The sequence below is a fragment of the Gopherus evgoodei genome, chromosome 5, assembly GCF_007399415.2.
Source record: "Gopherus evgoodei ecotype Sinaloan lineage chromosome 5, rGopEvg1_v1.p, whole genome shotgun sequence".
In the NCBI taxonomy this organism is placed as follows: Eukaryota; Metazoa; Chordata; order Testudines; family Testudinidae; genus Gopherus; species Gopherus evgoodei.
In genome coordinates, this window is record NC_044326.1 from 130,373,875 (window position 1) to 130,396,448 (window position 22,574).

At 43.7% G+C, this 22,574-nt stretch overlaps 1 protein-coding gene across 2 annotated transcripts in view; it reads right to left on the minus strand.

The window, feature by feature from the left end:
* LOC115652578 (C-X-C motif chemokine 13-like) overlaps nucleotides 1-22,574 on the minus strand; it is a 28,721-nt gene that overhangs the window by 4,028 nt on the left and 2,119 nt on the right. For both annotated transcript variants that reach the window (XR_004000685.1, XM_030564818.1), the window contains exons 2-3: nucleotides 5,153-5,328; nucleotides 2,118-2,253 (exon numbers count right to left, since the gene is read on the minus strand). Coding sequence is in view for 1 of the 2 variants with exons in the window: in XM_030564818.1 (XP_030420678.1) it covers nucleotides 2,118-2,253; nucleotides 5,153-5,270 (254 nt within the window). In the remaining variant the exon portion in view is untranslated. The remainder of the gene's footprint in view (nucleotides 1-2,117; nucleotides 2,254-5,152; nucleotides 5,329-22,574) is intronic.

The following is a 22,574-nucleotide window of genomic DNA, read 5'->3' on the forward strand; positions in this document are numbered from 1 at the left end:
TGGGGCCACAAACACTTAGAGGTGAACGCAGGTTCAGGTGCATGCTCAGACAGAGCTATTCCTGAGTGCAGATAGGGCCTACATTAAACTGACGAGCCATGTTTACATCAAGTGAACACAGTGTCCACAGAGGGGTTTGCACCAGAGCTTGTCTACACTGGAAATTTATACCACTGTCAGCTAAAATGTGAATTTAAAACTTTAAAAGTTTAACTGGTATAACTCCCCGCATGCCCAGTCTAATTGGAATAGAAGCAGCTTTTTCTGGTTTAGTTTATGTCACTTTGGAAGGAGTTCAAACTGAATTGGAGAAAGCTACTCTTATTCTGGATTAAAAGTGTCTGTGCAGGGAGTTATACCAGTATGGCTATAGAGGTTTAACTACTCAGATATAACTGGAAACATTTTGTGTGTAGGCAAGCCCTGAGACACCGACCTTGTCTAGACTAGGAAAAAGCATCTGTGGGGTCCTTGTGTGGCTAATGTGTTTTAATTAAGCGCTGTTAAAAAAAAAAAAAGTTAGTTGGTCATCTTCTGCTCTGGGCTCTCCTCTCTTTTTAAGGAGCTGCTCTCACTGTTGAAATGTTTTGAAATGGCACTTCTTTGAAACTTGGAAGCTAAAGCCTGCCCTTACACACTGAGGCCTTGTCTACGAAGTTGTGCAACTTTACTGGTATAGTCAGAGTTAAAGTACAACCTGCTCAGGTGAGTTATACAGGTGTAGAGGTCCTTTACACTGGTATAGCTATTCAAGTACAAGGAATGGGAATAGCCCATACTGGTCTGAGGCACCTTTATACTGATATGACTGACGCATACTAGGGCTTGTACTGGTAAAACTATTTCAGTTAAAAAAAAAAATCACACCCCTTAACTGAAATAGCTCTATCTGCTATAATTTTTGAGGGTGTACCAGGCCCATGCAGTCCCATTTTAACTAAATATGCAATTTAGGGTTACCTCCCCCCCTGAGCTACAGAGACGGATCCTAGGTCCCCTGAGCACAGGGCAGAGGTTGGTTATTTGACACGCCTGGCTGTTTTTTAAATGGATTTGACAGTTGCCAGGAAAATAAATAAATCTGCTGGTTTTTTTTTTCTTTTACATGGGTCTAAAGATCTGCATAATCATCACAGTGCACTGAGATATCAAATGAGAAAAGTTTCTGTGGCCAGCTAAAGATTCTGCCGTGTTCCCACTTCCGCACTTTGAGATAACAGATCAAAACTGCCGAAACACAACAGCTGGTTGCCCACCAACATGCAAGTGCACAGAGCATGTGTGTGAGAGAGGATTTGAGTCACACAAGAGTGAGTATAGGTTTCGGGGGAGGGGAGAGTGGTTGTGGAATTGCCTTGTGGTTTGGGGTGGGGTGGATAGGTGCTGGGTTTTTTGCATTTCAAAGGTGGCAACCCTAGTGTGATTTTAAACTGATGCAAACCCCTCTGTGGATAAGGTGTTAACTTGATGTAAACATGGCTCTTGTCAGTTTAACTTACCACAGTCAGTTTACAGGTAGGTCATACTGGTATAACCAGTTTTAAATCAATTATAAGTGTGTCTTGTAAATGTACATATGGACTTGCCCTGGGCTCAACTAAATCAGGCTCATACTATTTTAGTGAAACCAGTGCAACTTGTGTGTGCAGATGTAACCCAGTGCTCTGTGCGAGTTCATTATGGCCCCTAGCTACATAATCTGGCATTTTAACTCACGCTGTAGAGACTCCTGTGTTTAGCGCTGGAGCTGCCCAGTTCAGTATCTGGTATGTTGGCCAAGATGGCAGATGTCAAAGAAACAAGACCTCATACATTTTAAAATGCACCTTCCCTTACTTTAGACTAGGTTAGTGAGGATTCAGAGGTCACCACCCCATTAAAGTGAATAGAGGCATGGCACATCCTGGCTAGGAGCAATTCTTGCCTCTTCTTGCATGGAGGTCTCGGTTCAGTGGAATCTGTTACAGTTAATCTACAAGAAGCCTGGCAGGATCTCAAGTGCTGAGGCAAGACATGTATAACCAACCCCTGGATAGAAAACTGATCACACAAACTACTCAGTGAATGAATGACAAAAGAAATAGAATAAATTGAGGGTCATTGGAGTTCCCACTTACATAATCTCCTTCCTTCTACACTGAATCCCCTGAGGAATCACCTCAATAAAACGAATCTTCGAAGCACTGATGACATCTGAAGTTTGCTTGCGGCATCTGCATCTCTGGTTGGTTAGAAGGCTTTCCATAGGTAGACCTGCAACAGGAAGCATTGAACAAAACCATCTATTTGTCTCTGTTAGCCAAAAATTGCCAAGGCCCAAACCCATTCTAAGCTACTACGGAGAGCACATCAAAAATAACCTAGCCTCAAAACCAATAAATACTAATGAAAATAACCGCTGAATTTACATCACTGTCTTTCTGACTATCAGCCATAGCCATGTGAGGGAAAGTGGGATGGGAGTTAAGGGTATTTTGTTGTCCTCCTTCAAACACACTCTCTCTTTCATGATACCTACAACACTTGACAATGGTTAGACAGCTCTTATGCTATGAGCACCGTTTATCATGTTCAGTAGTATCATTTCCTTATGCCGCAGGTTGGTTAGTTTGTATTTATCGGTTGTCTACAGTCTTCAACTTAGTCCCTGCCCTGAAGAGTTCATAATCTAGCTCTTTGTTTGTACAGTGCCTAGCACATTGGTGCCCTGACTTCTAGACTCTAACATAAAACAAGTAATTAATAATATATTTATTCTATGCCCATGGAATAATACATTTATTCTATGCCTATTACAGGGCTGTGTTTAAGAAGCTTCATTTAAAATTAAATTAAAATGCAGAGCCCCCCCGACCAGTGGCCAGGATCCAGGCAGTGAGTGCCAATGAAAATCAGCTCGTGTGCCGCCTTCGGCACATGTGCCATAGGTTGCCTACCCCTGCATTAGAGGTAACTAGTTTGGAAGAAGGTTAAAATTGGAGATAGACACTGAAATGTGGAGCCTAAAGTCATGTCTACACTGCAGTTGCAGTGCGCCATTATGCAGTGTCGTGCTGTAGCATAGAAGCTTCCTATATCGACAGAAGGGGTTTTCTGTCAGCGTCATCTCTGTGAACGGCAGTAGAAAGGTCAACAGAAACATTTCCATTGCCCTAGTCCCTTCTCATTGGACATTAGATTGCCATAACTATGGCAGTCAGGAGTGTGAGTTTTTCACACCCCTGTGTGATGCAGCTAGGTTGATCTAAATTTTAAGTATAGACCAGACCTATTTAAGTGGAAATTAGTCTTCCAAGTGCTTAAGCTGCTTCTTTCCTGCTCTCCCCAAAATAAACAAGCTCTAAGTTTTTCCTTCAGTTCTAGTGAGTTGGATTTTTTTTTATAATGAAAATGTTTGCCTTTTGGTTCAGCCAAAAAATCATTAGTTTTGTTATAATAGACTTTTCCATGTTTGAGTTAAATTGTGTTAAGTTTAACCAAGACATAATAACCGTCCATGTAATATTACTTTAAATATTTAGTTTAGTTTCAGTAATAAGGGTTTTTATTTCAGAAGCTAAGGCCCATTTTTAACGAAGCAGGCAATTAGGAGATGAAACTCAATGGGAACCAATCTCTCAAACACTTAAGTCACTTTTGAATATAGGCACTTCTGAAAATTTACCCAGTGTTTTACACAGTCCATTAGTTCCACCATTATGTACAAAATAAGTGACTAGTACTTTAAAAAGTATAATACAAGAATAATTGTTACAGTAATAATTCATTTTGCAATGTTATTGCAGTGAAGTGACAGAGTGTAAAAGACAACTGCAAGAAAGGAGAAGAGGTGAGAGGAGTCAGCATTTGGGGATTTAAAGTATTATCGACAGCGCCAGTCCCACAAAGGTACACGCACATGCTTAACTTAAAATACTGTTAGCAGTGCCATTGACTTCAATGAAGTTGTCTACTCGCAGTGCATAAAGACAGGCATGTGTAAGTTTCTGCAGGATCAGGGTCAATATTACTGATGCCTTGATATTTTCTTTGACTAATTAGGTACTCCTCCTTAGCATGCAGTAGGTTAATTTTTCCAGTATCATTACAGGCCCAATCCTGCTCGCATAGGACTCCATAGCAAAATTCCAATTGGCTTCAGTGGTAGCAGGTGTCAAGCCCTAACTCTTAGTTTAGAGTTCCAGGTAAGAAAACCAAACATCGAGGACCCCAGTTTCTGTGGTTATGCTATACGCTAGATGTTAAAACTGAATGCTTTGACATCTGTTTCACCAGTAAAATGATTTGAGTTGGCAGCTGACTCCCAGACTGCTGCATGTAATTCATAAATTGTCATATTAAGTTTCTTATTCAAAGTCACTAACAAAAAATGGTTCAGACAAATTTGATTAGAAATAGAATTGTGGAATTTTAAAGAGGCTGGGTGGAACATCATAATCTCATTTTGCCCAGTTAAGAGGGTAAAAAAGGTGTGGCAGTACTGGTGAACCAAAATGAACCAATAATCTCTCCCTGCCTAGAGTTGTAGAGAGGGAAAATTACTGTAGGAGGCATGAGAGAGAAATATTAATTTACTCCCCATATGAGAAATCACAAGCCTTTTCCCCAGTTACATCGTTTATGTCAAAATATAGTTTCATTGTAACTAACATTTAAAACTGGTTAATTAAAAATACAGTATGCACTGTCTCATTTGCAGTGTTGCATTAATATTTTCAAAGATGTCTTATTTTGGATGTTATAAGGAGAAAAGCAAAATAAGGAGTACTGTACATGGGTTTGGGCTAGAAAGTACTATAAATAGTGTGTGTGTGTAGATAGTCCTATTTACTGGTTTGTATATTCCATTATGACACAATGTCATGTAAAAAGGGATACAAGTATAGGCTCCAGTCTTGCATACCCCCCACACCGAAATGGAGATGTCCATGGTGTGGCACTATCTGGATCTGGCCATGGGTATGAGGAATCTGCCTGCGCAGTTCAGCTTTCAGAATCAGGGCCTTACTAATCGATGGGATAGGAATCGCATGCAAGCCAAAAGGAGAGTCATAGCTTATAGGGCTTACTGACAGGTTCATGGTGAAGATTACATCCTTTTAAAAGCCAATTATTGCAAGACAGTGAAGTTCTAGTAGGAAAAGTTACTCACCAGTCAGGGGAGTGAGGTCAGTTACAATCAGGGATATTGCCAGGACTACAGCCAGCTTCTTCATCTTGGCCTCTGTTAGACTGAATGCAGCTTGAATGATTCTTCTTTTTATTTCCATCCAAAAAGGGGAACTTGCCGGAGATTAGCCTTCACAATGGAATTTTCTATTCAGAGTCCTGTAATATACAGAAAGAATTTCTTCACATGTTTTTTTTTAGGTGTCTTGCCTAGACTTCTCTCATTCCTTCCTGTTAAGAGCCAAATGCAGGAAGTGTTAGGGGTTACAGTACCACAAGCGTATATGCAAATTTGCAATTGGGAACATAGCATGGCACCCCTTCTGCCTTGCTGGACCTAGTACTCCCTCCTCTGGCACGGACAGGGCCTGGGGTAAATCAGCCCTACTCTGGAGCGTGTCTGTTTTCCCTCTTTGGGGCTTGTTTCTCAGAGCCTTCCTGGTAGGCCTCGGGGCAGTCCTGAGGAGTGTTCCTCTGCCAAACAAAGGGAAACAAGTCTATTATGCACCAAACAATGGGAACAACTTTCCCTGCCCCTCTCACTGGGGCAGGTGTATGTTGCCCTGTCGCTGGCCCTGGGATGTCAGTCCTACCCCTAAACAAGCCCTGGGTTTGGGTGTCTTCCCTATGGGGAGGAGCACAGTCTCTCACGCAGGAGAAGCAGATCTCCCTGCTGCCGCCAGCCTCGCAGCAGTTTGTCCCCACCCCTCACCAGGAGAGAGGTTTTAATAGGTGTCAGGCAGCCCTTAGTTGGACTCGGGTGTCCCTAACTGACCTGAAGTAACCGCTTCCCGGCTTGTCAGAAAAAGGGCCTTTAGCATTCTAGGGCTAACATATCTGTTTTCCCAGACCCTCCTGCAGCTGCCGGGCCTGACTTTGTCACAAGAATTAGGTGTAATTTTTAATGTGAAGGAACTATTATGGTGCAGTGAACCAGATAAGACAGAAGAGAATTAGGCCTTAGCCCTGGGACTGTTCACATGTAGAAAAGGTATTAAGAGTAGTTGAACCACAGATTTTCTGTGTCTTATGTCTGGGCACGTGGTGGCTGTGCAGAAATATGATATGATAGAAGGTAACTCTGTGCAGTCCAGCTGAACTCTAATTCCCTTCCTCTGTGCCATCTGCTGGCCTCCTACAGATGCAGAAAAGTCGTGTACTGGGGAAGTTCTGTCTCGGTGCTTCCACCATTGTTCTTCATCGAAGCGGAACAAGAGGGGTCAACGCTGGAGCCCGTTGACAAGCTGTGGAGGAAGAAGGCATGAGACAAATTCACTAGCGGGTTACAGGGGAAACTGAGGAGGGACAGCCTGCAGCTTGCAACATAGCTACAGGTGCAAGAGCCAGCCACAGAGATTGGATCTGGAAAAAGAGGCTTTGCTGCTTAAAATTCTGATGGACAGATTCAGAAATAATCCTTCGACTATCCTTTGAGCAGGCAGCCCAAGCTGTAAAATGGGGATACAATTACTCAGCAGCAGTTACCAGGGCTTTGGCAATTGTTGTTAGGTGTGAAGTCTGTACATCTGTTGTTGTTCTTACTCACTTAGCATGTGTCTGTATGTCTTGGACTTCATCAGAGCTTAAATCTGAATAAATCTCAGAAAGCTGTGGCGTCCTTTGAACCATCCCTTTTTCTTTTTTGAAAATAGACTCCATTTTAATCAGCAAACCCTGAACAAGGGCAGATGATCAGCACCAAGCCAGGCCGTGGTTCAGCATGAAGCCTGACTTATTGCGTAAACTCAAATTCAATACCTCATTTTATGCTCCAATATTTCTCTCTCATTATTTGCTTGTGTGGTTTCTCAATGGAAACTATTACTTTTGAGGCAAGTGGTTTTTCTACTGACTATTGACCTGATTTTGGCAGAAACGTCTAGCTAATGTGCTTATCTCAGACTGCCTCCAACAACTTCTCCGGTTGTGAAAGTCCCAGTTGTGTCTTACACGGCTGTTACATGTCCAACTTTCCTCCATGAACATTTTTATGATTCAGTTCTGTGCTATCAGTGCAAAATTGATTGGCATATTGAAAATTAAGAGGCAGCTAAAAATGGAGAGTGGTTCATTGCATTAAATATAAACCATACAACCAGTGCAATAGCCCCTCTTTTATTGAATTTTATTATTTAATCTTATGTGAAGCTGCTTCAGATTTTCCAGGCAGTGCTGTTTGTATTAATTTTTATGGAACAAATGGGCTAGAGTCAGGTGCTCTGTGAGCTACTCACATGTGATCCTGGCTGCAGCACTGTCCAATTCTGATCCCTTTTGAGTTCAGTGGCAAAGCTTGTATTAAATTAAGTGGGAATAGAATTTGGGTCCTTGGTTGCTATGAGACTCTCCATGGTTAGATGATGTAGACAAATCCATAAGGACTAGAATGTGTGCAGCAAACTCATCTTCATTTTTGACCAAAGGCAGGATTTGAATCCAGGACCCCAGAGGTAAATGAATCTTAGTCCTAGGAGGAGAGAAAAAATATTGTCTAACAGTTAACACGCAGACCTGTGGGAGTTAGGACCTAGATTTCCTCATCTCTAGTCACTTATACTGTAAATTAGGGACAATTTTTACTTACAGCTGGACTGAAGCTCCACTAGTTGACATTTTTAAGGTGCTTCATGCGCTTGGAGTGGGAGAGGCAGCATTATGACTCTATGGAAAGAATATGCTGGGGGTTGTTAGAACTGATCCTTTTCTTTTTCAGCAACAAGATGTCCCTTTTCTTTCCAGGCTAAATATTGTACTACAGAAAGTGACCTGTTTGTACTGCAACACAACAGGGGAGTTCCACCTTCTGGATGCTAAACACATGCTTGCTTGCTTAATGATACACAGGAGAAGTAATGGGAATTTTTTAAATTTTATAATACAATGACCTATTCACAAATTCCTTTTACTTTCCCATCTTTTTAAAGGTTGCACTAAAGAGCAGATGAAGGGGAAAAGTGGCACAATTATGGAAATGACCAATGTCTAGTTTAAGTATATAGAATAAAATCAAAGGGGAAAATAATTTAAACAGGAAGAGAAAACAATAAGAATGTAAGAACATAAGAACGGTCATACTGGGTCAGAGCAAAGGTCCATCTAGCCAGTATCCTGTCTTCCAACAGTGGCCAATGCCAGGTGCCCCAGAGGGAATGAACAGAACAGGTAATCATCAAGTGATCCATCCCCTGTTGCCCATTCTCAGCATCTGGCAAACAGAGGCTAGAGACACCATCCCTGCCCATCCTGGCTAATAGCCATTGATGGACCTATCCTCCATGAATGTATCTAGTTCTTTTTTGAACTCTGTCTGCTTACTTGTTCTGTCTACTTAATGTTTTAGCACCAGATTTTCAAAGTGAAGCTGACCCAACGTTTGCAAATACATGGTGTCAAGTACCAGAGGGGTAGCCGTGTTAGTCTGGATCTGTAAAAGCAGCAAAGAATCCTGTGGCACCTTATAGACTAACAGACGTTTTGGAGCATGAGCTTTCGTGGGTGAATACCCACTTCTTCAGATGCATGTGGTGGAAATTTCCAGGGGGAAGTATATATATGCTAGCAAGCAAGCTAGAGATAACGAGGTCAGTTCAATCAGGGAGGATGAGGCCCTGTTCTAGCAGTTGAGGTGTGAAAACCAAGAGAGGAGAAACTGGTTCTGTAGTTGGCAAGCCATTCACAGTCTTTGTTCAATCCTGAGCTGATGGTGTCAAATTTGCAGATGAACTGAATCTCAGCAGTTTCTCTTTGAAGTCTGGTCCTGAAGTTTTTTTGCTGCAGGATGGCCACCTTAAGGTCTGCAATAGTGTGGCCAGGGAGGTTGAAGTGCTCTCCTACAGGTTTTTGTATATTGCCATTCCTAATGTCTGATTTGTGTCCATTTATCCTTTTCTGTAGAGACTGTCCAGTTTGGCCGATGTACATAGCAGAGGGGCATTGCTGGCATATGATGGCGTATATTACATTGGAGGATGTGCAGGTGAATGAACCAGTGATGGTGTGGCTGATCTGGTTAGGTCCTGTGATGTTGTCGCTGGTGTAGATATGTGGGCAGAGTTGGCATCGAGGTTTGTTGCATGGATTGGTTCCTGAGCTAGAGTTCTTATGGTGTTGTGTGCAGTTACTGGTGAGAATATGTTTCAGGTTGGCAGGTTGTCTGTGGGCAAGGACTGGCCTGCCACCCAAGGCCTGTGAAAGTGTGGGATCATTGTCCAGGATGGGTTGTAGATCCTTGATGATGCGTTGGAGGGGTTTTAGCTTGGGGCTGTATGTGATGGCCAGTGGAGTCCTGTTGGTTTCTTTCTTGGGTTTGTCTTGCAGTAGGAGGCTTCTGGGTACACGTCTGGCTCTGTTGATCTGTCTGGATATATGGACTCTCTACTCAGACCCTATGCCACCAGCACTCCCAGCTATCTCCATGACACCACTGATTTCCTGAGGAAACTACAATGCATTGGTGACCTCCCAGAAAACACCATCCTAGCCACCATGGATGTAGAGGCTCTCTACACAAACATCCCACACACAGATGGAATACAAGCTGTCAGGAACACTATCCCTGATGATGCCACAGCACAACTGGCTGCTGAGCTCTGTGCCTTTATACTTACACACAACTATTTCAAATTTGATGACAATATATATCTCCAGATCAGTGGCACTGCTATGGGCACTCGCATGGCCCCACAATATGCCAATATCTTTATGGCCGACCTGGAACAACGCTTCCTCAGCTCTCGTCCATTCACGCCCCTTCTCTACCTACGCTACATTGATGACATCTTCATCATCTGGACCCATGGGAAGGAGATTCTGGAAAAATTCCACCACGATTTCAACAGCTTCCACCCCACCATCAACCTCAGCCTGGACCAATCTACACGGGAGGTCCACTTTCTTGACACCACGGTGCAAATAAGTGATGGTCACATTAACACCACCCTATATCGAAAATCTACCGACCGCTATGCCTACCTTCATGCCTCCAGCTTCCATCCCGGACACATCACACGATCCATTGTCTACAGCCAAGCACTGAGGTACAACCGCATCTGCTCTAACCCTTCAGACAGAGACCAACACCTACAAAATCTCCACCAAGCATTCTCAAAACTACAATACCCGCACGAGGAAATAAGGAAACAGATCAACAGAGCCAGACGTGTACCCAGAAGTCTGTCCCTTAAGGATTTAAATGGCTCCAATCTATGTTACTGTCATTATTTATGTTCCCAGCTGCTCTTTATAATCAGAATCTGAAGGTCTTTGACTTATTACTAGTTATAGTCTTGTGCCTATGAGAAATAGAGATTTTAAAATCATATGAAAAGACCTAGCGGGTACAATTTGAGGAGGGCTAGTTTACCTTCTCATTTAAGGTGAGGCTGAAGGAATTGAAATGACAAGTATTGTAAATGGTTTCAGAGGGGCAGCCGTGTTAGTCTGTATCAGCAAAAAGAATAAGGAGTCCTTGTGGCACCTTAGAGACTAACAAATTTATTTGAGCATAAGCTTTCGTGGGCTAGAACCCACTTCATCAGATGCATGCAGTGGAAAATACAGAAGGAAGATATATATACACAGAGGACATGAAAAAATGGGTGTTGCCATACTAACCATAACGAGAGTAATCAGTTGAGGTGGGTTATAATCAGCAGGAGGGGGAAAAAAAACTTTTGTAGTGATAATCAGGATGGCCCATTTCCAACCGCTGACAAGAATGTGTGAGTAAGAGTGGAGGGGGGGGGGGCGGGAAATTAGCATGGGGACATAGATTTTAGTTTGTGTAATGACCCATCCACTCCCAGTCTAATCATATCAGCCACACGATCAGAGGCTCGTTCACCTGCACATCTACCGCTGTGATATACGCCATCATGTGCCAGCAATGCCCCTCTGCCATGTACATTGGCCAAACCAGACAGTCTCTACACAAAAGAATAAATGGACAAAAATCAGATGCCAAGAATTATAACATTAAAAAAACAGAGCACTTCAACCTCCATGGTCACTTGATTACAGACCTCAAAGTCACAATACTCCAACAAAAAAACTTCAGAAACAGACTCCAAGGAGAAATGGCAGAACTGGAATTAATTTGCAAACTGGACGCCATTAAATTAGGCTTGAATAAAGACTGTGTAATGACCCATCCACTCCCAAAGTAAAAACTATTCCCCCTTGCTAATTCCCCCCTACTGTTACTCACACCTTCTTGTCAACTGTTGGAAATAGGCCATCCTGATTATCACTACAAAAGCTTTTTTTCCCCCTCCTGCTGATAATAGCCCACCTTAACTGATTACTCTCCTCATAGTCAGTATGGCAACACTCCTTTTTTCATGTCCCCTGTGTATATATATCTTCCTACTGTATTTTCCACTGCATGCATCCAATGAAGTGGGTTTTAGCCCACAAAAGCTTATGCCCAAATAAATTGGTTAGTCTCTAAGGTGCCACAAGGATTCCTCATTCTTTAAGTATTGTAATTCCTGATCCCTGTATCGTGTTTAGTTATACCACACCTTGAAACACCACTTGTAAAGATACCATGGAACTGTTGTGGATACAGATCAATAACTAAAGAAGCTAATGGGAGCTCAGGGCTGTTTTACTTAAGTTTATTGCAGTGGGGGCTCAAGGCACGTGTCTTTGTTTGCTACTTAGTCCCCAAATAGCTGTCAAGTGTTAGCATTGTTGAGAAGGCTGCCTCGTGGAAGGATAACCATGACCTATGACAGGTGTAACCAAGTTGTGTGAGTCCACACTTGCCTATTGCAGCCGTACCAGGGTGAGCAACATTGTAAGCCCCTAAAGGTGCACCAGCTGTCAGTCATCTCTACTCCCTTCCTTTAAGGTTTCCTTGTGATCAGAAAAACCAGGGGGGAATATGTGGCTCTCAGCCCTATGTACATCTCACAGTTGTTACCAGCCTCTCTTCCAGGCAAAACAGCTGGGCTGGCAACTCCCTCGAGTTCACACAGAAGTTGAACTGCCAAGCCCTGCTAGCTGCTTCCCAGTGCTGCAGCCTTCTGAACGTAACATGACTGGGCAAAGGGGTGCCACTGTACATGGACTGGCTCTGTGCAGCCGTCCTATGTGTTTTACACCAACAGCAATCAGAATTTGGCTCCAGTGGCTCTACCTTGGAACACATCTGCCTTTGACAGTGGAATAGGTTGCGAATCAGGGTGAGCAGAAGGGCGCAATTTGCTGGGTGCTGAAATCAGAACTAGTTTTTTTTAAAAGGCACCATTGCTTTAAAAATATGGTTTAAAAAGGGGTGTTGGTTGGGAAGTGGGGGGAGAGCAAAATGTTTGGAAGAAACCCTAAGGTTTATGATCATGTTTCTGTTACAAGGAAAAGCGCTAATTTAAAAAAATTAAGTACTTCCATTCATCCTACGCTAATGCTGGAAAAATTCCCTCAGTTTTCTCAAAATAGCCTAAGGCAAGAGAACTTCTGTCTATACTGGTGCTAATCACCCAGGCGAAAACATGACCTGGTTATATGTCTCATCAACCTTGGACTATACAAAACTGTTGTGGGAGTGCTGCCTTTAAGCAGCCTGAGAGCTGCCTTAATGCTAATAGCCACAGCTTTCCCGAGACTTCAGAACTCTTTGGAGAGGGGAATATCTGCAGCCTATATTCTTTTGGGCTCTTTCTGTATCTTCCCTGCTCCTTTCATGGACATTCACCCCATCCTTTCTTCTGTGAGATGCATTTGCGGCAACAACAGATCTCAGCGTTTTTGAGGAAGGTCATATGAGGCTTCTAATTTGTACCCACCAGTTATACCCACCATTCCTAGAGAAGTGAGAGATGTGGGGGTTCTGTCTTGATGTTGCCTCAAGCAGTCAATTCACATGCAATTCTTTCTCTTGAGTTGGAATATTCCTCCATTTAGCTACAGAGCAAGGACTTTACTGTAGCCCGCAGAATCCTGAGCTGTGCAAACAGCCAGGAAAGGATACCTATGATACCAATGTTGCTGGACTTTTGCCTTTGAATTTTATAGGCTGAAGGCCTCAAGTGTCCCTTAAAAAAATAAAAGTTGAATTTGTCATGTTTTGAGGTTCCCCATATGTGGCTGCCTCAACCACCTAATAAGCAATTTCCATCTCTCTCTTTACAAATTTCATGATCAGTGCTGGTGCCGGCAGGAGTCGGGTGTCTTCATTCAGGGATGTCATTTCCCCCACTTCCCTTGCCTCTTCCTTCCCATAGCTGTAACAACTGTACTGTGGCACCTGACTTGGCAGTCTGGATAGTTGCTGGCAGCTTGCTGGCCACAGCCTGTGAACCTCAAGAGCTTTGGAGTCCGGGCTGGGATTAACATCTACAAATCTGAAGGCTTATTCCGGTCATTCAGCCTGTGATCAAGATTTCTTGCTGAGATTTCCAGCAATGACTGATTTCTGCTGACATACACACACACCCACACTCCCAGATCCAGAACAGACTGTGTCTGGGTATCTTGTTACTTCTGCTTCTGAGTTCAGCTGAAGCCAGGAAACACAGAGACATGCAAAAAGGTGAGGCACAGCAAGCCCCCACCAAACCTTAAGGTGGGAAACGTCTATCTAGCTTTCTCCAAGGAAAAGCGGTTCAGTCAGCATTCCATACTCATTGCAAGCACAGTGCAGAGAACGTACAGTTGCCCCTTCTTTTGACACCAGTGTCATCCCTCTGCCAAGAAGTGGCAGATGTCCTGGGCCTTGCAGGTTGGCTTCTCAGTCCAAAGGAATTGGGACGGGGAGGCTGGCTGCATCCTAGGCATAGCTTACATCAGTTCTGTGATATACACACGTACATCAGTTCTGAAATGAGAGAGTCAAACAGCAGCTAGGTCAATCCCTTCACCCAGGAAACTCAACCCAATACCAGTGCCTTGCTGTCGAAAACCCACCCTGCCTCAAGAGTGGACTAAACAAAGCCTAAGGCAGAGCAAAAACTCTCCACCCAGGTCTGCATAGAACCTAGTATCACCCAAACCTAACAATACACAGCGGGTCTTCCCAAGAGACTGAGCTTACTCCTACATTAAGAAAAGGAGCCTGAAGATGAGCTGCAACAACGTCACCTGCCATAACTAGTTATCTTAGGTGCATGTACACGAACGCAAAAGCCTGGGAAACAAGCAGGAAGTCCTGGCACAATCAAGGAACTATGATGTGATCGGAATAACAGAAACTTGGTGGGGTAGTTCAAATGACAGAAGCACTGTCATGGATGGGTCTAAACTGTTCAGGAAGGACAGATACGGGAGGAAAGGTGGAGGAGTTGCACTGTATGTAAGAGAGCGGTATGATTGCTCAGAGCTGCAGTATGAAACTGGAGAAAAGCCTATTGAGAGTCTTTGGGTTAAGTTTAGAGGCGAGAGCAAAAAGGGTGATGTCCTGCTGGGCGAGTGCTATAGACCACCGGACCAGGAGGATGAAGTAGACGAGGCTTTATTTGGACAACTAACTGAAGTTTCCAGATCACAGACCCTCGTTCTAATAGGGGACTTCAGTCACCCTGACATCTGCTGGGAGAGCAATGCAGCAGTGCACAGACAATCCTGGTGCAAGTGCTGGAGGAACTAACTAGGGGTCATGCTTCTCTTGACCTGCTGCTCACAAATGGAAGAATTGGTAGGGGAAGTAGAAGTGGGTGACAACCTAGGCAGCAGTGACCATGAGATGGTTGAGTTCAGGATCATGACAAAAGGAAGAAAGAAGAACAGCAGAATATGGATCCTGGACTTCAGAAAAGCAGACTTAGACTCCCTTAGGGAACTGATGGGCAGGATCCCCTGGGAGGCTAATATGAGGGGGAAAGGAGTCCAGGAGAGCTGGCTGTATTTTAAAGAAGCCTTACTGAAGGCACAGGAACAAACCATCCTGATGTGCAGAAAGAATGGAAAATATGGCAGGCAACCAGCTTGGCTAAACAGTGAAATCTTTGGTGAGCTTATGCTCAGAAAGGAAGCTTACAAGAAGTGGAAACTTGGACAGATGACTAGGGAGTATAAAAATATTGCTTGAGTATGCAGGGGTGTAATCAGGAAGACCAAGGCACAACTGGAGTTGCAGCTAGCAAGGGATGTGAAGGGTAACAAGAAAGTTTTCCATAGGTATGTTATCAACAAGAAGAAAGTCAGGGAAAAAGTGTGGGACTCTTACTGAATGGGGGAGGCAACCTAGTGACAGATGATGTGGAAAAAGCTGAAGTCTGTGAAGACTGAGGCAAAAAAAAACAATGAGTACAAGGTCAACTCCCAGACTGCTGCTCTGGGCAGCACAATATGGGGAGGAGGTGAGCAGCCATCAGTGGTGAAAGAGCAGGTTAAGGACTATTTAGAAAAGCTGGACATGCACAAGTCCATGGGTCTAGAACTAATGCATCCAAAGGTGCTGAGGGAGTTGGCTGATGTGATTGCAGAGCCATTGGCTATTACCTTTGAAAATTCATGGTAATCAGGGGAGGTCCCAGACGACTGACAAAAGGCAAATATAGTGCCCATCTTTAAAAAAGGGAAGACAGAGAACCTGGGGAACTACAGACCAGTCAGTCTCACCTCAGTCCCCAGCAAAATCATGGAGCAGGTCCCCAAGGAATCCATTTTGAAGCACTTAGAGAAGAAGAAAGTGATCAGGAACAGTCAAGATGGATTCACCAAGGGCAAGTCATGCCTGACTAACCTGATTGCCTTCTATGAGGAGATAACTGGCTCTGTGGTTATGGAGAAAGCAGTGGATGTGATATACCTTGACTTTAGCAAAACTTTTGATATGGTCTCCCACAATATTCTTGCAAGCAACGTAAAAAAGTATGGATTGGATGAATGGACTAAAAGGTGGATAGAAAGCTGGCTAGATTGTTGGGCTCAATGGCTAGTGATCAATGGCTTGATGTCTAGTTGGCAGCCGGTATCAAGAGGAGTGCCCCAGGGGTCAGTCCTGGGGCCAGTTTTGTTCAACATCATTATTAATCATCTGGATGATGGGATGGATTGCACCCTCAGCAAGTTCGCAGATGACGCTAAGCTGGGGGGAGAGGCAGATCCATTAGAAGGTAGGGATAGGGTCCAAAGGGACCTAGACAAATTGGAGGATTGGGCCAAAAGAAATCTGATGAGGTTCAACAAGGACAAGTGCAGAGTCCTGTACTTAGGAGGGAAGAATCCCATGCACCGCTACAGGTTGGGGACCGACTGGCTAAGCAGCAGTTCTGCAGAAAAGGACCTAGGATTACAGTGGACGAGAAGCTGGATATGAGTCGGCAATGTGCCCTTGTTGCCAAGAAGGCCAACGGCATATTGGGCTGTATTAGTAGGAGCACTGCCAGCAGATCTATTCAGCACTGGTGAAGCCACACCTGGAGTATTCTGTCCAGTTTTGGTCTCCCCTCTACAGAAGGGATGTGGACAAATTGGAGAGATTCCAGCAGAGGGCAACAAAATGATTAGGGAGGAGGGGCACATGACTTATGAGGAGAGGCTGAGGGAACTGGGGTTATTTAGTCTGCAGAAGAGAAGAGTGAGGATTTGATAGCAGCCTTCAACTACCTGAAGCAAGGTTCCAAAGAGAATGGAGTTAGGCTGTTCTCAGAGATGGCAGATGACAGAACAAGAAGCAATGATCTCAAGTTGCAGTGGGAGAAGTTTAGGTTGGATATTAGGAAACAGTATTTTACTAGGAGGGTGGTGAAGCACTGGAATGGGTTACATAGAGAGGTGGTGGAATCTCCTTCCTTAGGGGTTTTTAAAGCCTGGCTTGACAATGTCCTGTCTGGGATGATTTAGTTGGTGTTGGTCCTGCTATGAGCAGGGGGTTGGACTAGATGACCTCCTGAGGTCTCTTCCAACCCTAATCTTCTATGATTCTATTCTATTCTAACATACTTCACACCTCTCCAGCACCCTTGTGGGAGAGTTAAATGTGCCATCTCCTCCTCATGGGAGGTATGAGAATGAGCTCTCCAGATCTCCCATCTCCATCAAACAGTGTGAAACCCACATGGGGCTTCAAGGAAGTAGTTTTCCCTACAGCATATTACATGGCCTTATGGTGACATTCTTTCACTATTTTGTTTCCTGCTTCTTAAATCAATGACCAGAAGTGTTTTTTTTCCCCACCTTACCTGAACTTAACAATAGCAGCACTATCACCATCATGGCTGAGGAAAATTTCCCATGTTCTACCATACAATGGGTCTCTCTATAGTACAAATGTTGAAGTCATTAAAACCAGCTTGACGAGAATGCCTCATAGAGTGTTGTAAAGATAAAGAGTGAACAGATCCCTTTTGAGTCAATTTCTGGGAGTTGCCAAAGGTGTAGCTAATTGTTTGAACGCTTCCAGTTCATTCTTAACAACGTTCAAGAGACCAAATAACCGAACTCGGCCAAAGTGATTGTCTAAAGACAAAGCAGTACGATATAAAAAGGACACACCCCCTTTTGGGAAGCAAATTCTTGCAGTGTGTTCACCTTACACAGAAGGTGTGATTCAAAGCGACCCATTTCAACTAGCAAGACATATAGTATGATTTTACAAGTTCGGAAACTTTTTATACGTCACTAAAATCCAACCCTCTAGTATATACCAGTTCCTTAACTTGTTGCTCTGTACCTTCCTTATCTTAGTTTTGGATACTAGCATTCCCGGTTCTGGGCAGTGCAGTACTTCCCTATACTTTCCCATATCTTGTTTTGAATACTACATTCCAAGTGTTAATGAGCCATGAAAGTACTCCCCTGACTGTACTTGGTACAAAGTATTCATCCAGCCTTGCTTTGACAATGTTTCTTATTTTCTAATGCCAGAACTGACTTCAGCTTTGCAAAGCGTTGTGGGATACCCAGCATGGGTGAACAGAATAGTGGGAAGAGTAGAATAAATTCAGTTAACATAAATTCCCAACACCCATAGAATATCAATAGTATATTAATACCACCCACATAACTACTAATGTGTTGTGTACTATGCCTAAGTCTGGTTTGGCATTTGATGCCCATGTGCCAAGGCCCATGCTGGAATGCTGATTTACTTTGTCATCCAACATACACCATCTGGTCTCAGATCAGGGCCATCTCTGTGAAGTTAGTTCTATGACCTGCTGTTGCAGCAAAAGCAGACTGGACTTTTCAGGCATTATGACCTGCTGGGACCTAGTTCTCTCCCCTGTGCCTTGGAGCTGGACAAACCCCTTTGGCAAAGCAGCAGAATGTACCTTGGTTTTTCTCAAAACGGAAATCTCTGTGCTGTGGGGGAAGGGAGAAGACAAAATAACAGCTGTGCTTCGTGATGCCCAGCACTGCAAATAAAACTTCTCTTTAGAATGAAAACAGGAGGAAGCACAACTGCTTGGCAGCCAAAGTCTGAACAAAGGAAGCAATTGTATCTCTAACTTCTAGGGAGTTCATTGCAGCTGGTGGTGGGGGCAGCCAATCCAGCTAGCAAATATGCTTATGCTGGGAAGACAGGAAGGAAGTGCATGGTGATGCGTGTTACAGGCAAAGGTCAGTGGAGTACTAAGGGCAAAATGTAGGCCTGGCCGCTATAGGAAAGCAGTGACCTCATTTGGCAGGGATAACACAGGGAGGTGGTGGCTATGAAATAAATACCATACGGAGGTAGAAACCTTCGGGGAACGGCAATGGCTAAATGGTAGCGAACCAAGGCAATGCAGGACCCTCAGGACAGAAAGGGCATTTTGGAGGGAAAGCCTGTGGGAAATGGGGGCCCTGTGCATAGTGGACATATAGTTATGTCAAGGCACTGCTTGTTAGGCTCTTTCACTGTGCGTAGTGGGGTGGCTGAAACTGCTAAACAGCTGTTAGGTGGTGGGGGGGTGGGATCAATGTGCCTGAAAGGGAATCAAAGGGCTGGGTTAAATTTTCTGACATCCTGGGCTAACCTGTCAGGTGCCTAAATCCCTTTGTGGCTCTGGCTCAACCTTCCACATTTGGTGCCCGTGCCCAAACCCAAAATGTAGATCATCAAAATTCTGGTTCAGCTGCCACCACCCCACCTAAGTACCTACATTTCCCCTGGTAAAATTCCCTAGGTGCCTACATTTCTTCCAATGGGCATGTGCAAAGCCGCTTAAGTAAGTCCTGACCCCTAGGGCCAGATTTCTAAATGTTTTTCAGCACCAAACTCCCTCATATTCCCCCACCTATCTCACCTGTGAGGCCCATCAGATTGGTTATTGCCCAAAGAAGCCAGTGGGGGTGCCACTGCCCCCATGTCTAACCTTTATCCCAGCGGTTAGCGTTCTCACCCAGGATGTGGGTTCAAATCTTCCCCTCTACCTAATGTGGCTCCAGATCTCCCACCTCCCGAGGTGAATGAATTGAGCCATGCAGTATTTTGGAGTTGGTCTCTCTCATTCTCCTCTCTTGGGGTGTTCCACTTTGTGTAGTCGTTGGAATTGTCCTGAGGTAGTGCTCCTATACATTTCCTCTAGCATGACCCCTCATGCATTAAAAGAGGGAAATATAATGAGTGAGTAGTTTGATTTCTGTGAACTGTTTCTTTCAGCGTACAACTAACTTCACGCTGAGTAAGCTCAGTTTCTTGACAAAAATAACAGATGGTGACAAGTTCGGGTGTGCTGGCAGTAGGGGAAAGTGTTCAGGTCTTTGGTCATTACTATATTTTAATCAACAAGAAAATAGCCCTATGAAATTTTAATGGCATATCACTTCTGGAGAGTAGGACAGCTAGGTAATCTGATGGGTATGTGGCCAAATTTCTGCTGCCTACTGTTGCTTCTCTCCAGGAAGAAATGCTCAGATGCTACTAAATGCACTTGCATAACACTTCTGCCCAGCCACTAATGAGCAAGAATGTTGTCTGGAATTCCAGTTTTTGGTAGGGGCCTACATTTGTTGTAAAAGAATTAGTCACTTGGGGAATTCTTGCGTCAGCCTAAGCCTTAAAATTGGCATTGCTCCCACCTCAGTTCCGTTCAAAGGGCATCTAGACAAGATATCAGCAACTACAAAGGCCTTGTCAGATATGTGGACAGTCTTCAGGTAAAACATCATTAATCATGTGCCTATGAGATGATAAAGGTGTTCTTCAGTGCACTAAGACCTTACTATTTTCTAATGGTCAGAGAAAGGTTTACAAGATTCTAATTCATACATGACTTCACAATTTTTTCACAAACCAGCATTGCGCCGAGGTGCTCCTACTCAGTGTGAGCATAAAGTTTCCAGACAGACCAGGGGTCGGTAACCTTTCAGAAGTGGTGTGCCGAATATTCATTTATTCACTCTAATTTAAGGTTTTGCGTGCCAGTAATACATTGTAATGTTTTTAGAAGGTCTCTTCCTATAAGTCTATAATATATAACTAAACTCTTGTTGTATGTAAAGTAAATAAGGTTTTTTAAAATGTTTAAGAAGCTTCATTTACAATTAAATTAAAATGCAGATCTCCCCGGACAGGTGGTCAGGACCCAGACAGTGTGAGTGCCACTGAAAATCAGCTCATGTACCACCTTCAGCACACGTGCCATAGGTTGCCTACCCCTGAGCCAGACAATGGTTTGGAGCAGCAGGGCAACTGCCTTCAGCTGACTTTGCAATGATACTGCTTAACCACAGTATTTCACTATCTAGGCAGATATATACCCAATTGAGCCAAATCATATCTAGCAGTGGCTTCAGTTCTCTACTCTGGATTGAGGCACCACATTATTTAACAGAATTTACGTTCTCTGGAGGTAGTCCAAAGTGCTCATGCTCCCATTACTTCCCTAAAGACAAGGCAGCACCGAAGTGCTGCTAACAGTTGAATGGGTGTGGGACTGGAATGCTCATACTTCCATACAAATGTTTACCACTAAGTGCACAGACTCAGAATTGGGCAAATTATTTGCCATGAATTTTTTATTCACTTTACATAGCCCTTGTTTTTCTGTTTGCCTATTGCCTGTGAACAAGTCCCCTAGTGTTTGTTGCTGGAGATATATGGCTGAGACTAGTTTGCCAAGGACATTGTTATTTCACTGTGAGCACACTGTCAGATGTTGATCAAAATAGCTCAGATTTCACGAGTGATTATCAGACAGATGAGCCACAGGGTGAGTTTCTGTTCCCTGATTTGATTAATCTAATTCTTGGGTTCAGCTATTCCTATGGGAAAACTTGAAATTATGAAAGTGCGAAAACAATGGATTTTGAGTGAATACTCCAGAATAGACACTGCAAAATTGATACATTGGGCCCTAGAGTATATAGGGAAAGCAAACTCAGTGTCGTGGTCTGCGCTAGAGCAATTAGTTGCATCTAGACTTCCCACCCTGCTTCTCTTCTGCATAGGTTGGAGGAGAAATGATCTTCCTCAATAGTTTAGGATTTTTCAAACTAGTTGTAGGAAACACTCCTTAGTGTCTCTGACTTTGACTCTGAAGATGAGGGAACCTCCTGGACCACTCAGGTCTAATACTAACATGTTCTGACATCTTGTGGCAAGTCACTTATGAAACACTGGTTATGTTTAAAATTGTAATGTCTATTCTTACTCAGAACGCTTACTGAAGTCAGAAGGGACCATGGTGATCATCTAGTCTGACCTCCTGCACCTTACAGGCCATAGAACCTTATCCACCCACTTATGTAATAGATCCCTAACCTCTGGCTGAGTTACTGAAGCCCTCAAATCATAGTTTAAAGACTTCAAGTTATAGAGAATTCACCCTTTACACTAGTTTAAACCCCCCACGGTCTCTGCCAGTCTGACCCAGGGAGAAATTCCTTCCTGAGCATGTGGGAAAGACCCAGCAGGTAGATACCTGGGAAAGAATTCCCTTTAGTACCGCAGAGCCCGCTCCTTCTAGCATTCCATCTCCAGATGGGCAACACACCCTGTCATACTATCCCCTCCATAAACATATCAAGCTCAATCTTGAAGCCAGTTAGGTTTTTTGCCCCCACTACTCCCCTTGGAAGGCTGTTCCAGAACTTCACTCCTCTGATGGTTAGAAACCTTCGTCTGATTTCAAGCCTAAACTTGTTGATGGCCAATTTATATATATTCGTTCTGCAACTCACACTCATGCTTAACTTAAATAACTCCTCTCTCTCATTGGTATTTATTCCTCTGATGTATTTATAGACAGCAGTTGTATCTCCCCTCAGCCTTCTTTTGGTTAGACTAAACAAGCCATGATATTTGAGTCTTCTCAGAAGACAGGTTTTCCATTCCTCAGATCATCCTAGTAGCCTGTCTCTGCACCTGTTTCAGTTTGAATTCATCTTTCTTAAACATGGGAGACAGGAATTGCACACAATACTCCAAATGAGATCTCACTAGTATAATGGTACTAGCACTTCTCTGTCTCTACTGGAAATACCTCGCTTGATACATCCTAGAACTGCATTAGCCTTTTTCACAAGCGTATCAC